General features: G+C 53.7%; 5 protein-coding genes across 5 annotated transcripts; 3 read left to right on the top strand and 2 right to left on the bottom strand.

The window, feature by feature from the left end:
* Window positions 1-1,348: 1,348 nt before the first annotated feature.
* On the top strand, window positions 1,349-3,877 carry HMPREF1541_07595 (uncharacterized protein; the record flags this gene model as incomplete). Its single annotated transcript, XM_008721919.1, has 1 exon — window positions 1,349-3,877. One exon carries the CDS (start codon window positions 1,349-1,351, stop codon window positions 3,875-3,877), a length of 2,529 nt encoding a protein of 842 aa, XP_008720141.1.
* Window positions 3,878-4,898: 1,021 nt separating this feature from the next.
* HMPREF1541_07594 (uncharacterized protein) lies at window positions 4,899-5,102 on the bottom strand (the record flags this gene model as incomplete). Its single annotated transcript, XM_008721918.1, has 1 exon — window positions 4,899-5,102. The coding sequence occupies one exon, from the start codon at window positions 5,100-5,102 to the stop codon at window positions 4,899-4,901; it is 204 nt and encodes a 67-aa protein (XP_008720140.1).
* Window positions 5,103-5,280: 178 nt separating this feature from the next.
* HMPREF1541_07593 (uncharacterized protein) lies at window positions 5,281-7,450 on the bottom strand (the record flags this gene model as incomplete). Its single annotated transcript, XM_008721917.1, has 2 exons — window positions 5,281-6,440; window positions 6,487-7,450. The coding sequence occupies 2 exons, from the start codon at window positions 7,448-7,450 to the stop codon at window positions 5,281-5,283; spliced, it is 2,124 nt and encodes a 707-aa protein (XP_008720139.1).
* Window positions 7,451-7,921: 471 nt separating this feature from the next.
* Window positions 7,922-9,147, top strand: HMPREF1541_07592 (uncharacterized protein; the record flags this gene model as incomplete). The annotated part of the gene is made up of 4 exons (XM_008721916.1): window positions 7,922-7,930; window positions 7,978-8,088; window positions 8,143-8,731; window positions 8,774-9,147. The coding sequence occupies 4 exons, from the start codon at window positions 7,922-7,924 to the stop codon at window positions 9,145-9,147; spliced, it is 1,083 nt and encodes a 360-aa protein (XP_008720138.1).
* Window positions 9,148-9,796: 649 nt separating this feature from the next.
* HMPREF1541_07591 (uncharacterized protein) lies at window positions 9,797-12,483 on the top strand (the record flags this gene model as incomplete). Its single annotated transcript, XM_008721915.1, has 3 exons — window positions 9,797-9,841; window positions 9,890-12,367; window positions 12,421-12,483. The coding sequence occupies 3 exons, from the start codon at window positions 9,797-9,799 to the stop codon at window positions 12,481-12,483; spliced, it is 2,586 nt and encodes an 861-aa protein (XP_008720137.1).
* Between the last annotated feature and the right edge of the window lie 1,020 nt (window positions 12,484-13,503).

Below are 13,503 nucleotides of genomic sequence, written 5' to 3'. Positions count from 1 at the left end.
ACGGAATTTCTGAGGCGACCGCGCAACCCTTTTAAAGACGCCGGCAAGAAGGCAGTCCGATGAAAATCAGCACCAGGCGCAAATCAATGCTGGCCACACCCTGCCGAGTGGAGTCTGGTGGCACCCAATGTGCGCAGTTCGATTGGCTGATGCCGGGCTGTAGGCTCCCATGCTAGCCCCCTTCCTTTCCTAGTCTCTGACGAGATGGTCCGTGCGTATTTCCGCACTCTCCTTTTTACGCGTCAATCTCCTCCCTCTGGTGCCCCCTACCACTGACAGCCCGCCTCACCCCGGTCCTCCCGCCCCTCAACCACTGGTCACGAGACTTCCTCTCCGAGAGTTGCCTCCGGACTTACCAAAGGCTGCACCATAGTTATGAGGTTTTTGAAGGGCAAAGCTCAGGCAGGCAACACGGAGGCAAACATCTCTATGATGTCACGTGCTCTGCACCGATGACTCATGGCGTCCATCGCAGCCTGGAGTTCTGAATCCCGTCCGTAATAGCGAGAATTGGAGGCATTACGAACCTCAATGCTCGTTCGCGAGGCCGCTTGCGTTCCTGACCGATGCCGATATGATTCCTGGCGCTGTGTCGATGCTAGGTGTTCCCTCGGGGAATCGGACAAGAACATTCAGGTGGTGCTGACAGACATGCCGAAGCCTCCGATCAAAATGCGTGTAGCATGCCCTTCCGGAGCCCGGTACGTTTCAAGATGTCGTCAGCCTCGGACTGGTTCCTATGTCTTGCGGGCGGTCTCGTAGGAACCTGAAAATTCAGACCACGTAGCGGCTAACTCACCTGAGATTTCTGCTTATCGACCAAATAGGTGCAGCAGTCGTTTCAGGGAGAGGAATCGTGGAGATGCTGCTGGTTAGTTGTGGATGGGCTGGTGCAAGGTCTCGAAGGCGCATCGACCTCGCCCGCGATGGGGCGAGATCAGTATGGACCATTGGGTCAGAGAGCATTTGGACTTTGTTGCGCATGTACCAAGTGTTACAATTTTTGCATGGACTCTTCTGTGCGACCGGTGGTGAATGCCTGTGTGAGGTTAAAGAATCGACAACGCGGACAAGTTGTTCAAGGCAGGCGAACGGCAGAGGTAAACCTACGAGGAGCAGGCTCTTGTCGACGCTAACTCAGGTTAGTTAGCGTCAAAATTATCGGTGACATCCAGTGGCTCCCGCAAAAAAAGTTGCGCTTCGCAAACTGCTGTATTGCAGCCTCTAAGTAAACCTAGGACTCGACGTTCTCTCACACTTATGCTTGCTTGCATAATGTGAACGTGCTGGTGTCTAGTCTCACTTTCAACCATTATCTTTCTTGTGTGAACTCCGTATTGCCGTCAACATGGGCAAGAAGCAAGTCACGGCCGCCACCTCCAAGCCTGCCTCGGCCAGAGCAGGTGCCTCGAAATCTTCTATCCTGAAATCCTCCTTCGCACCGTCAACTTTCCAACTACGGCTGTTTGCCTCGGTCATACAAAGCTTTGAGTCTCAGCAGTTGCGCGTTCATGACACCTCCACTGGCCGTTTGCGGTGCCAGCATGCTGCAAAGCCCGGTCAGAGGTTTACTTGCCTAGATTGGGGACACTCGACCTCACATCCCAATGGCACTCCCAGTAAAAAGAGCAAGAAGCAAGACAGCGTCATACTGGCTTATGGCACAAGTACATCTGAAGTCTGCCTGTTCTCACCTTCGGAAGGTCGGTTAGTTGGTGAACTTGCTGGCCAGCACGAAACAGGCATTGCCGACTTCAAATTTTCGCAGACCGACTTCAGGCACGGCTGGAGCTTAGGAGGTGATGGGAAGTTGACACAATGGGACGTCAACAGTAGGAAGGCTTTGCGCACTATCTCCTTGCCCGACTCTACCATCCATACGCTCGCGCCCATCCACCTGCCTACATCAATACTCTGCGCCTCCTCAACACCCTACATGATATTCACCGACTCTCAAGATGACATTCAGCCCCAATCGTTCGACGCAATGAAGAACTCAATACTGGCTTTGTACCGCTCCACCCCCGACAAAGCATCTTCAGCCGAATTCTTCCTTGCTGCGGACGGCGATCGTTATATCAATCTATACGATACTGGGAAGCATCGCTTAGCAAGAACTTTGATTGCAAGCAGTGAGGTCAAATCTCTCGATCTCGGTGCCGGAGATGTCGATTTGGCTAGTGAGCGAGATCAACAAGTCCTTGCTGTTGTCAATAAAGATGGCACAGTCGAGCTCTTCCCAAAACCATTTGTTCCGCCGCAAAGTCGCAATGGCGACCTCAAGTCTAGTCGCAAGGACCTGACTCAAAAGTCAGCTGCGCAGATCAAGCTTGTTGACTCCTCCAACCGATCAGCCGCTATCTTCGCCGCCTCAATACAAGGACCAGAGGTCGTTCTAGCCTCGGTAGATGGCGGTGTCGACCTGAGTTTTCAGAAGATTCGTTGGCAAGACGAAGGCTCAGGCGAGCTACTCTTCACTGGCGTCAAGGAGTTGATGAAGGCCAGGTCTGTCGCGTCCCTCTCGGCTAGTATCAATGGTGCGAAAGACATGGGCAAGCCGCATGTCGATGAATCAAGTACTGTCGTCACCAACGGCATCGCCCCTGCAGGGTCCCAGGAGGTTGCCATAGAAATTGACAGCACTGACGTTGATGATGACGAAGAAGCCGAAACGGATTCAGATGCCGGGGATTTCCAAGCCGAAGCCGATGGTGCTTCCGAAGCATCTGAAGGCGACGACGAAGAGATGCAGGACGCGCCTGCCGTCCCAACCACCTCCGAGACACTCACCACAATGACCTCCGATCCCGCCGCAACTGCTGCTACAGACGGAGAGCCGACGTTCGGTGATCGCCTCGCCAACCTGCACCCGAATCCCAAGACCATTGCTATCCCCATCGAGCCTTCACCCACGTCTCTCCTGACGGCGGGTGGCCACCTTTCCCTTCCTACCGGTCTTTCCCTGTCCACAGTCCTCACACAAGCCCTGCGCACCTCTGATTCGCCGCTTCTTGAAGCTTGCCTACACACTCCAGACCCAACCGTTGTACGAAACACACTTACACGTCTTGATCCGAGCCTTACTGGTATTCTGATCCAGAAGCTGGCTGAGCGTATGGTCTCCCGTCCCGGCCGCTACGGTGGCCTGCAAGTATGGGTCCAGCACTTGTGCGTCGCGCATGGTGCAAGCATCAGTCAAAATGTTGCTGCACGGGAGAGTTTGAAAAGTCTGTATCGTGCATTGGAACAGCGGGCAAGTGGGCTACCGAATCTACTGCTGTTGAAGGGGAAGCTACAAATGGTGGAGGGTCAATTGCGCTTTCGAAGAGAGATCGCCGCTCAACGTGCCGAAGCTGGATTTGGAGGCGCTGCAAAACCTGTCAACGTCATGGTCGAGGGCGAGGGCGATAATTGGGAGAGCGAAGAGGAGTACGACGAGGCTGCCGGCGTTGAGACCAAACGTGGCAAGAGCGCCCGGAAGGCATTGAATGAACTCGTCGCTCACGACTCCGAGAATGGAGATGACCAGGATGAAGAAATGCCACTTGCTCTTACGAACGGCGTCTCCGACTCCTCTGACAACGAAGAGCACTCTTCTGACGAGGACGTGGTACAGCGGCCAGGCGGACTCGTTGTCGATGAGGCAGAGGAGGAGCTTGAGTCCGGCTCTGACGACGAAGACGAAGGGAGCGACCAGGGCAGCGAGGATGATGAGGATGATGAGGATGATGAGGATGATGAGGACGATGACGAGGACAGCGAGATGGACGGCTTCATCAATGACGAAGAAGTCTCCGTAGGTGAAGATGATCCCATACTCGACGATGGCGACGAAGAAGCGGAAGAGAAACTCAAGACCAAGAGGCGTAAGACTTGAAGGCGATGCATGCATATGGAGTTGGAGTCGGAGTCGAGCCACCACATGTCCCGAGTCCGGGCCCCATCAAGCTCTGTTTGCCCTCACGACGTCTCGATCGACTAAGCAAGTCCAATCGTTGATCGCGAACCGGATGCGGAATTTCTAAAGAGGCGGGGCGAGGAACAGCAATCCTGGTCAACCACAGCATTGCACCAAACGTGGAATTATCACCGCAGTCCAAACATTGCATCGATGTGCACAAAACAAACCCACACCCATACCACACCATACCACGCTACGCCACGATATCCCCAAAAAGTTTTGCATATAACGTCATGAGGATACGAGTGATGTTTTTGCATCTGATTATGCGCTTTTTTTGTCCCATCATGGATAGATGGAAAGGATGGAAAGGTGGCGGTCTTGTGTCAGAGCGCAGCACAGCACAGCATAGCATAGCATATTGTTATTGTAGCATAGCACCGGCGCTCCGAGTGGTTCGTCGTGAATGAAATGGCTGGCTGGTACTGCACGTTAACAGAATCTTGAGGCTCAGGGTAATGATGAGTTGTGCTGCCTCATGTTCGGGTCTCGAACACAGCTCGCTCTATGGTAATGATACCCAGAATCCGTCTGAGGACTCCCTCCGCCTAATGATGCGGAGGGCCCAAGTGGCATTTATATGCAACCAAATCGCCCTAACGAATACTCTCAATCTCCTCGCTCCATCTCGCATTCCTCCCGCCGAGCTCTCCAATACCTTCGCACCAACCCTCAAGCACCCTGCTTCCACCCAGCACACCTGGCCTCGTGCCCAAGCCTCTGCCACCAGCAGTGCCCTTACTCTTACCTGCCCATACCTCGAAAAACTTGACCGTCTGATCGCAGCAAGCGATGATAAGACTGCCTTCTTCTTCGGTACGAGATGCCCATGTTTCGCCCTCGCCACGGATGCTAGAACGGGCCCTTGACATGGCACGCTGACGCGTTCTCTCACGGCGTCGACGAGTAGCAGATAAAGAGCCGCTCCGTGGGCCGTTCAAGCCGTCACGACGACTGAAAGATCTGCCGCGCTGTTCGAGTATTTCCGCAGCATCATCGTCAATCTCTCCTCCCAAGGCATCGGCGAGCTGTTCACGAGGTTCCCTCGTTTCAGCCCTCCTTCGTCGGGCTTCGAGCCTTCTGACAGTCTCCCAGGATGTGAATCCTTCCCTTGCATGACGCCTGGAAGGTACTGCGTCATTAGGTCCGCCTGGGTATGGAATCGCCCACAAAGCACGGCCGATCTCGCCGTTGGCTTTTCTTTCCCAAGGTATGCTCACCACACATCTGCAGTCTGGCCAACTGAATACTGCAATTCGCACTTCGTGGTCAGGCTGTGCATACCCAAAGGTGACTGCGAGTTCTCGACGAGTGGTGCTCTACACCAGGCTTGTGACTTGGGCAAAAACGTTGATGACTGCGAGAGCAGCGCCCGAACCTGTATGGTGAAAGTGGATCTGTCGGTCATTACTTCCTCCACCTGTGGCTAGTAAACTGGCCTGCCAAGGGGCGAATGCCATGGCTTTGACTGCAGCGGCGTGATATAATGTGAAAGTTTGCATATTCGGAAAGCCCGGTATGGCTGGGTTCACGAGGCTGTTTTGCAGTGCAGGAAGTGCATCCATGCGCTCCTGCTGCTTACCACGAGCTTGGGGTATTTGCGCCATTCCTTCTGCAGACTGAGGACGGCTTGGAGGCATGCCGCGTTCATAAGTTGTATCGATAGGCTGCTCGAATATACTGAGGTTCGGGTGAGTCCCTTGAATGTAGCTGCGCTCAGGCGAGGTCGGGGGTGTCATCGGTCCAGTTTCCACGGCACTTATCGAGATCCTACTGCCACGAGGCTCGATAGTAGATGTTTGTTCTTCCATTCCCTCCTGCTGTGCCGCTCGCATGAGAATGCTTTCGGTTGTGAACAAGAGAGCAACATTGTCGTTGCCACCGCTGGCAAATGCCTCACCATCTGGAGCCCATGCCAATCCACAAATATTTTGAGCGTGAGCATCGAGCTTGAGCAGTAATGTCATGGATCCCGGCTCGAATTCCGGCCACTCAATTGAGTAGTAGTAGATGCGACCAGAGTCGTCTCCGATGATCAGGTCTTCACACGGCACGATGTTTGCGGACTTGCTAGACTGGCGCAGGGTGACTGCTGGTCTGAAGGCCACGCAAGACGCAGGACACGGATGCGGAGCCTCAAAGCGAGGGCGTGTTTCCAGCAGACTCCAGAGGATCACATCACCGCTATGACGAGCCACAGCAAGGATGGACTTGGAGCCTTCGTCAGAGGAGAAGGCCAAAGATGTCACGAAATTGGACAAACGAGATGGTGGAAGCGGTGGACAGCGTACCCCATACTCTTCGGTCCAAAGGTAGACTTTGTGCGTCAATGCTACAGCCAATGTGTGCGAGGTGTAACAATATGCAAGAATCGAGCAGTAGTAGTCGTCTTTGAGGTGTGGGGCATCGAGCACACGAAATGGGACTGTTGGGATGACCTTCTCAGTCCTGCGGGTTTCCATACTTTTCGGAAGCGGTGCTGCCACAGGTTAGCATAATTCCTATCATGGCTGATAACAGTATACCTTTGTGGGCGTGATGTCGGCCCCAGGCGCAGTCGCGCCACCTCACTGCCTGATCATGAGCTGCTGGAGTGCCCGATGTGTGGGATGTTCCACGTGACGGACTTAGTATTCTTGCAGCCTGGTCGATTTCCAAGGCGAGGGCTAGTCGATTCTCATGGGCTGATCGCAGATCAGCGTGGGTAGGTGCGTCTAGAAAAGCAGGTGTATGCATTGGCGCATTGGTACCGCTCGCAATTCTCTGTCCAGAACCGGTTGGTACACCGCGCAGTTGGCCAAACTGTGCAGCACTTGCACCGCCCACGGTCCAGAACCCTCCCCAGCTTGTGTGCCGGAGAGCATCCGGTCCACGACGGGGATCGATATTGACCGGACCAGCATCAACGCCATGAACGAAGGAGGGCATATAACGAGGGGGATGCAGGCCGTAAGCGGTGCTGGGAGTTCGACGATTTGCAGTCTCCTGCGACCTGCTCTCAGTCTGCGAACGGAACGGGTCTGCAGCTGGGTCTCTCGCTCTACCATATAGTTCTCTTCGATGGAGACTAGAAGGGGGTTTGCTGGTCAGGAAAGGAGTGGCCTTGTCATGGTTCGGTCGTGAAGGAATGAAGCGATCGGGTGAGGTCCATCGAGTACGCGCAAGTACAATCGGACTCGCGCTAACACACCTCCTCTTCCGCGGTGGACTTCCCATGCTTTGAGCCGGATGCTGCTCGTTGCGTGTTTGAGTTGTCGAAACGTGTGCCATAAGCTCGCTGATTTGAGGCCGCCTCGGAACGCTGCTCGTCGAGGTCACATTGGACGTTTGATGGACGTCTGTATTTGCGTCTCCAGTGCCAGAACCAAAATCCGACGGCGAGGACGATGACGACAGCTGCGAAGGCAATGATTCCGATGTTTGACCTATCAAGGGTTGGTTGCTCCTCTTCTTGAGCATTTGATCGGAGTCTGCTACCGAATCGCTCATCGGTGTACACGGCAGGCCAACAAATGTTGGTGTGATAGATGGTATACTACTCCCATCCAGCCAATGATGGCCGACCGAAACTTGGTGGTGGCATGACCGACGGCTTAGGATGCTGTAGTGTGTCAACACTGGGAGGCTTCCAAACATGGCGATCTGGGCATGATGAGTGTAGAAGCAAACGATATGCCGTCAAAAGGTGAACGTCTACCAGTCGAAGGTAGACTAAAAGCTATACTTTGGGAATTAAGTCTTAACGCTGCGAGTGGGTTGTGGGATGTCGTTGTCCATTGGCAGAGACTGATTGGAGATCCGATGTGGACTCAGATTCGAGGTTGCCTAAATCAGGCGATGGCGCCTTCTGCAGATCTCTTATCCTTCTTTCCAATCCATGAGTCACGAGTAGCGGGACTACACATGTGCCAGCCAGCAAGAGTGACCAGGATCAAGTGAGTCAAGCTCTGTTTCGAAGAGATGGCAAGCGTAAGCATCAGAACCATGATGCGCACGGAGAGCTAACAGCGGGGCAGCATGGTATTCCTCGCGCAGAGGGTCGTGGTGAACAAAGTGCAGAAGCGCGAGCGAAGGAACTAAAGGAGATCAACCAGTACAAAAGATTGGTGGACGAGATTGACATAAAGGTAAGTCTTTGCTCCGTTGTTGCAGTTGTTTGACGGGGATATAATTGCGGACAGGTTGATGCGGGGGAATTCACCCCCGAACTCCTCCAGAAGACCGCGGAGCTGTTGAAGAAGAATCCTGAATATTACACGATTTGGAATCATCGCCGACGAATCTACGCAAACGAGTTCAGGGATCTGGCTTCACAGGTGAAGGATGGCAAGCTGTCGGAGGAAGAGCGGCAAAGCCAGGTGTTGGACATTGTCAAGCTCGACCTGCAATTTCTGTTCCCATTACTACTGAAGTTTCCCAAATGCTACTGGATTTGGAACCACCGTCTGTGGCTGCTGGACCAATCTACACTGTTGCTGCCACGAGAGACGTCTCACAAGCTATGGACCGAGGAGCTCGCTTTGGTGGGCAAGATGCTCTCTCGCGACAGCCGCAATTTCCATGGCTGGGGCTATCGGCGGACGGTGATCACAAATCTGGAGAACCTCGATGAGACCAGTATGGCGCAGAAAGAGCTTGACTACACCACGAAAATGATCTCTGCCAATCTATCCAACTTCTCGGCGTGGCACAATCGGTCTAAACTCATCATTCGCACGCTCGCCGAACAACAAGCAGAGGACGACGAGCGGAAGAGGATGCTTGACGAAGGTATGGACGTCCCACTTCACCAGTGCTCGCTAACACAGTCAGAATTGAAGCTGATCCACAAGGCTCTGTTCGACCCCTACGACCAGTCACTTTGGTTCTATCACCAGAATTTGATGTGTTGTCTCGACCCAGCGACAGCGCCGCGAACAATGGCGCCCAACCTGAGCACCGACGAGAGGTTAGCGTATGTCTCTGAGGAACAAGACTTTATCGAAGAGCTTCTGGAAGACACAGACGACTGCAAGTGGATATATCAATCATTGATCGAGCTGGCCTTTTTGCAGGCGAAGCTGAGGGGTTTGGACATCGAGGCAGAACGAAGGGGGAGTCTAAAGGAGTGGCTCCAGAAACTCAAGTCCTTGGACTCTCTGAGAATGGGTCGGTGGACTGATCTTGAGTCGTTGCTGCTTGCATGATGTCGGATATCTGCTCCGATGGTGTTGTGTAGATCAGAAGATGCTGTTCTCAGCAATGCTGCATCAAGTAATGAACAACCTCGTGCAATGCCGACCAGATTTCAGCAGGGTGAAACAGGGCCCATCCAAGCCTAAACTTTGGTGCGTTAGCTGGTTCCAACTAAGCCTCGGCGAAGAATGCCGCTAAACGGCCCGCCCTGTTGCGCGTGATTGGCCTTGTCGCGCCCCCGTTTACTTGCAGTCATGTCCTCATTAGGCGATCGCAAAAAGTCACGGTTCATGCTTGCCTGGCCTCGACTTTCCCCGAGTCGGCCAGTACACACGACCTGCGTGCAGTACCCTGTATCATTGACTTTCACCCTTTGCATACATTCGTTCACTCAGTCAACACCAGCACTCATATTTTCTGCTCATTGCCATTCTCAACGTATTACTCCCAGCAATTTCCGCCTCGGCTGTGCTTTTGACAAACGGCTTCTATACCCGGCTACTGCTCCCGTTGGTACCACCTAATCTCGACTGCCCCCTTTGCATCCGCCCTCCCTCACGAGCCGCTCAGAAGTTGCGAATATACATCCCGATGTGTTGAGAGCCTCACATCGATTCTTGAGGCCTGCTGGCAGCATAACGTTACTGCGCAGCTATCACTATGGACACCGTCGAATCGAGCGCAGACAATACGGACAGGGAAGAGGTACATATCCCGTTCATCGCAGGAGCATCCAGTGGCTAACCGGTGCAGAACTTCGAAGATGCGAACAGCTCTCGACTCGATTCGAAGCCCGAGTCAGCCGAGCCATCAGAAAAGAGCCCCGATTCCGGTCAAATCTCACAGCGGCAGAGCCAGGCTTCAACGGTGGAACCAAAGTCCAATGGAGACGTGGACGTTAGGCAAACGTCTTCGATGCCCGATACTGACCCTGTCAAACGAACCTCCTCAGCTGTTGAATCGTTGCCACCAGAGGGAGATACCCCAACTCCAGCCACAATACCCGATGACCCTCCTAAGCCATCTGTTCAGAGCATAGCCACATCCTTGGAAGGCAAGGAGGACAATACCCCTATGCCTCCACCAAAACCACAGTCTCGGCCTTCTAGATTTGGAAACTTCTCGGCCTCTCTGCCCGCTGTACCTTGGGGCAGTGCTTCTACGGATAGGCGTAAGTCGGATGCTCGCGCACCATCCCCACAACCTCCTACGCAGTCCGGAAAGCAGAAGTCTACACCCTTCGGATGGTTCTCAAGAGCTTCGACCGCCACAACTCCAAAAGATAGCCGCTCGCCACCACCTCCCGACATGCGCAGGAACACTGCAGCGTCCATATCGACCATTGGCAGTAATCCCGAGCTGAGCATGAAAGCCTTCGAAGATGGAGATGGGCGACCGCCAGCACGCCAATCGCTGAAAGAGAAATTCAAGATGCTTCGATTACAGGAAGAGGTCGGCATTAGAAATTTGGATGAGCCCAACGAGGCCAAAGACGAGAACAATGGCACTGTTGGACTGGGAATCGAGACACCTACCGACGGTGATCAGACAGCAAAGCCACCAGCAACCCCCATGTCTCCCACGACCCCCTCTACCAACGTCAACCCTGGTCTTGCTCCTGGTACAGTGTCTGGGTTCTCGACCTCTGCTACCGATGCGTCTGCACCTATTGATTGGGACTTCTGGCAGACGGTGGTCAACGAGGGCCCTCAGGCTGTCTCGAGGACGAGCCCCGAGGAGCTGGCTGCAGCCATCGCCAGTGGCGTCCCACAGACCATCCGTGGAGTCATCTGGCAGGTGTTGGCGGGCAGCAAGAACGACGATCTAGAGTCGGTCTACTTCTCACTGAAGGCCAAAGGTACAGACAGGGATTCCAAAGAACTTCCCGTGTCTCTTAACGGCGTCAATGGCAACGCAAAAGAGCGATCTGTGTCGTCTTCGCGCTCATCAACCAGGTCGGAGCGGTCCACTCCAGCAACGAGCGCAAATGGGCCAGTTGGCTCCCCTTCACCCTCAACGGAGATGTCTGACCCAATCAAGGACCAGAAACTGCAGGTCCAACTTGCGGCAGAAAAGGCCAAAAAGGCGAAAGACGACGCGGCAGCGCTTGCTAAGCTTGAAAAGATGATCAAACGAGATATGGGCTCCCGGACCAGCTACTCGAAGTACACGACAGCGGCGGGGCTGCAAGACGCGCTTTTCAATGTCTGTAAAGCGTATGCATTGTTCGACAGCGAGGTGGGATATCCACAGGGTATGAACTTCATTATCATGCCCCTACTTTTCACCATGTCCGAGGAGGAGGCTTTCTGTCTGCTTGTCCGACTCATGAACAAGTATCAGATTCGTGATCTTTTCGTCGCAGACATGCCTGGCCTGCATCTTCACCTGTACCAGTTCGAGCGGCTGCTCGAGGACGCGGAACCGGCATTGTATTGTCATTTGAACCGGCGTGGAGTTTCGCCCAAGCTGTATGCCACGCAGTGGTTTCTCACGCTTTTCGCGTATCGATTCCCTCTGCAGCTTGTAATGCGTGTCTACGACTTACTACTATGTGAGGGTCTGGAAGGGGCGATTCTGAAGTTCGGCATGGCGGTCATGCAGCGGAACGTGCAGACGTTGCTGAGTATGAACGATATGCAGGCTCTGACAACTTTCCTAAAGGAAAAAGTCTTCGATGTATACATTGACAGGGACCCTTCATCCAGGTCGATGCTTGACGCTGGCTTCTTCGGTAACTCTGCAGGCTCCGATAATGAGGTGTATCGGGCAGACCTAATTGTGCGTGACGCCTCGGCCATCAAACTCACTCCACAGATGCTCAACCGCTACCGTGAAGAGTGGGAGGAGCGCACAACCTCCGAGAAGGCTCGAGAGACAGAGCTCGAAAATTTGCGGACCGACACCGTCACCAAGGCCTCTCAGATTCGGTCGCTAGAACAACGAGCTGAGAAGTCTGATGCTGAGCACATCGAGATCGCAAATGAGCTTGTGAAGCTGAAGGTCGAAAACACCGAGCTGAGCGACCGAAACGAGTCGTTGAATGGACAAGTTGAAGAGCTTAGAAAAGTTGCAGAGAGCGAAGCCAAGAACGTTGAAGAGCGGCTCAGAGAAGGCATGGAGCAAGTTATGCAGCGGAATGTCGAAGTCCAGAATGAGAATCGTCATATGGAGGAGCAAATGGCTGAGATGGAACGGGAGCTGGTGGAGATGAAGATGAAGTTCGCTGAGGTAAGTGCCGCATGTCAGACTATCGACATCCAGATTTACTGACCTTGAAACAGCTCAACGCAGACCACGAAGGGCTGAAGCAAAAGTGGAATGACCTACGCAAAGCCCTGGACTAGCTGTCTAACCGCAAGGCGTACGGGAGCTCGCTGACTTCTGGCTCCCTTTCATCAATCACTTCCGGTCAGGTGCGATGAGGCTGGATCCTCCGCAGCTGACGCCGTTGACGAAGCGATCTGACTTCTCATGACCTTCACGAGCACGACAAAACCTTTGATTGGAATCAATCTTTGAATGATGAACATGTGTTAAAACTGCATAGACTAGGTGTGCGGAGAGAACGACGACGCGCTGGCGGTGGGCAGACAAGCTCACGTGTGGGATGTTGGATTATACGCTGCTTGTGGGCACACGCATCGGAGGCAGTGGCAAGCCTGAGCCAGCCAGCCCCCCTCATCGCCCTCGAGAAGATGGAGGAGCTAGGCCAAGCCCGCTGAGAACTGAACTTGTGCTGCTGCGTGCAGACTCAATAGCAGCGGTATTTGCAGTATCGCAGGCGAATGGAGATGTATAAACGTACGCCGCAGTTGTATACCAACGACTCTGATTGCCGTTGCATCCTTACTCCCTTTTTTTAGTACAAGCACCAGCATCAGATGGTGCTGACGCGCACAGGCAGCGTTCTCTTGCGTATTTCGCCCATGAAAGCTATGGATGCCTAAAGGAGTAGGTTACCTGCGGTTTACGGCTAGCGGCACCACTCAGCGCGTCATTTGGCGTCATTCCGTGGTGCTACCAAGAGAAGCAGCGTATCTGCCGAATCTGGTAACTAGACTTACATAGGCTTTCCAACGTTTTTGGACAACAAGTCACCGCCACTCCCGTATGGAAATTGCGGTGAGAAATGAGAGTCTGGACGACTTTCGTGTGCTGCAACGCGCCGTTACGTGGAGAGATTGAGATGGCATATCCTGTGTCCGTACAGCACGGGGATTTCGAGGCGTCGTTTGGGCGTTGCTGTTCTCCGAGATCAGGCAGTATCAGCCAACCCCAGCGCGGTAGATGTCTTATTGGGATTGATCTCTTGTCGGGACACGGCTAGAGGGTGCGTGTAGGCTATAGACGACAGCTTGGGATAC

This window comes from Cyphellophora europaea (assembly GCF_000365145.1).
Source record: "Cyphellophora europaea CBS 101466 unplaced genomic scaffold supercont1.7, whole genome shotgun sequence".
NCBI classification, from domain to species: domain Eukaryota; kingdom Fungi; phylum Ascomycota; class Eurotiomycetes; order Chaetothyriales; family Cyphellophoraceae; genus Cyphellophora; species Cyphellophora europaea.
This window is presented reverse-complemented; position numbering and strand designations above follow the sequence as displayed.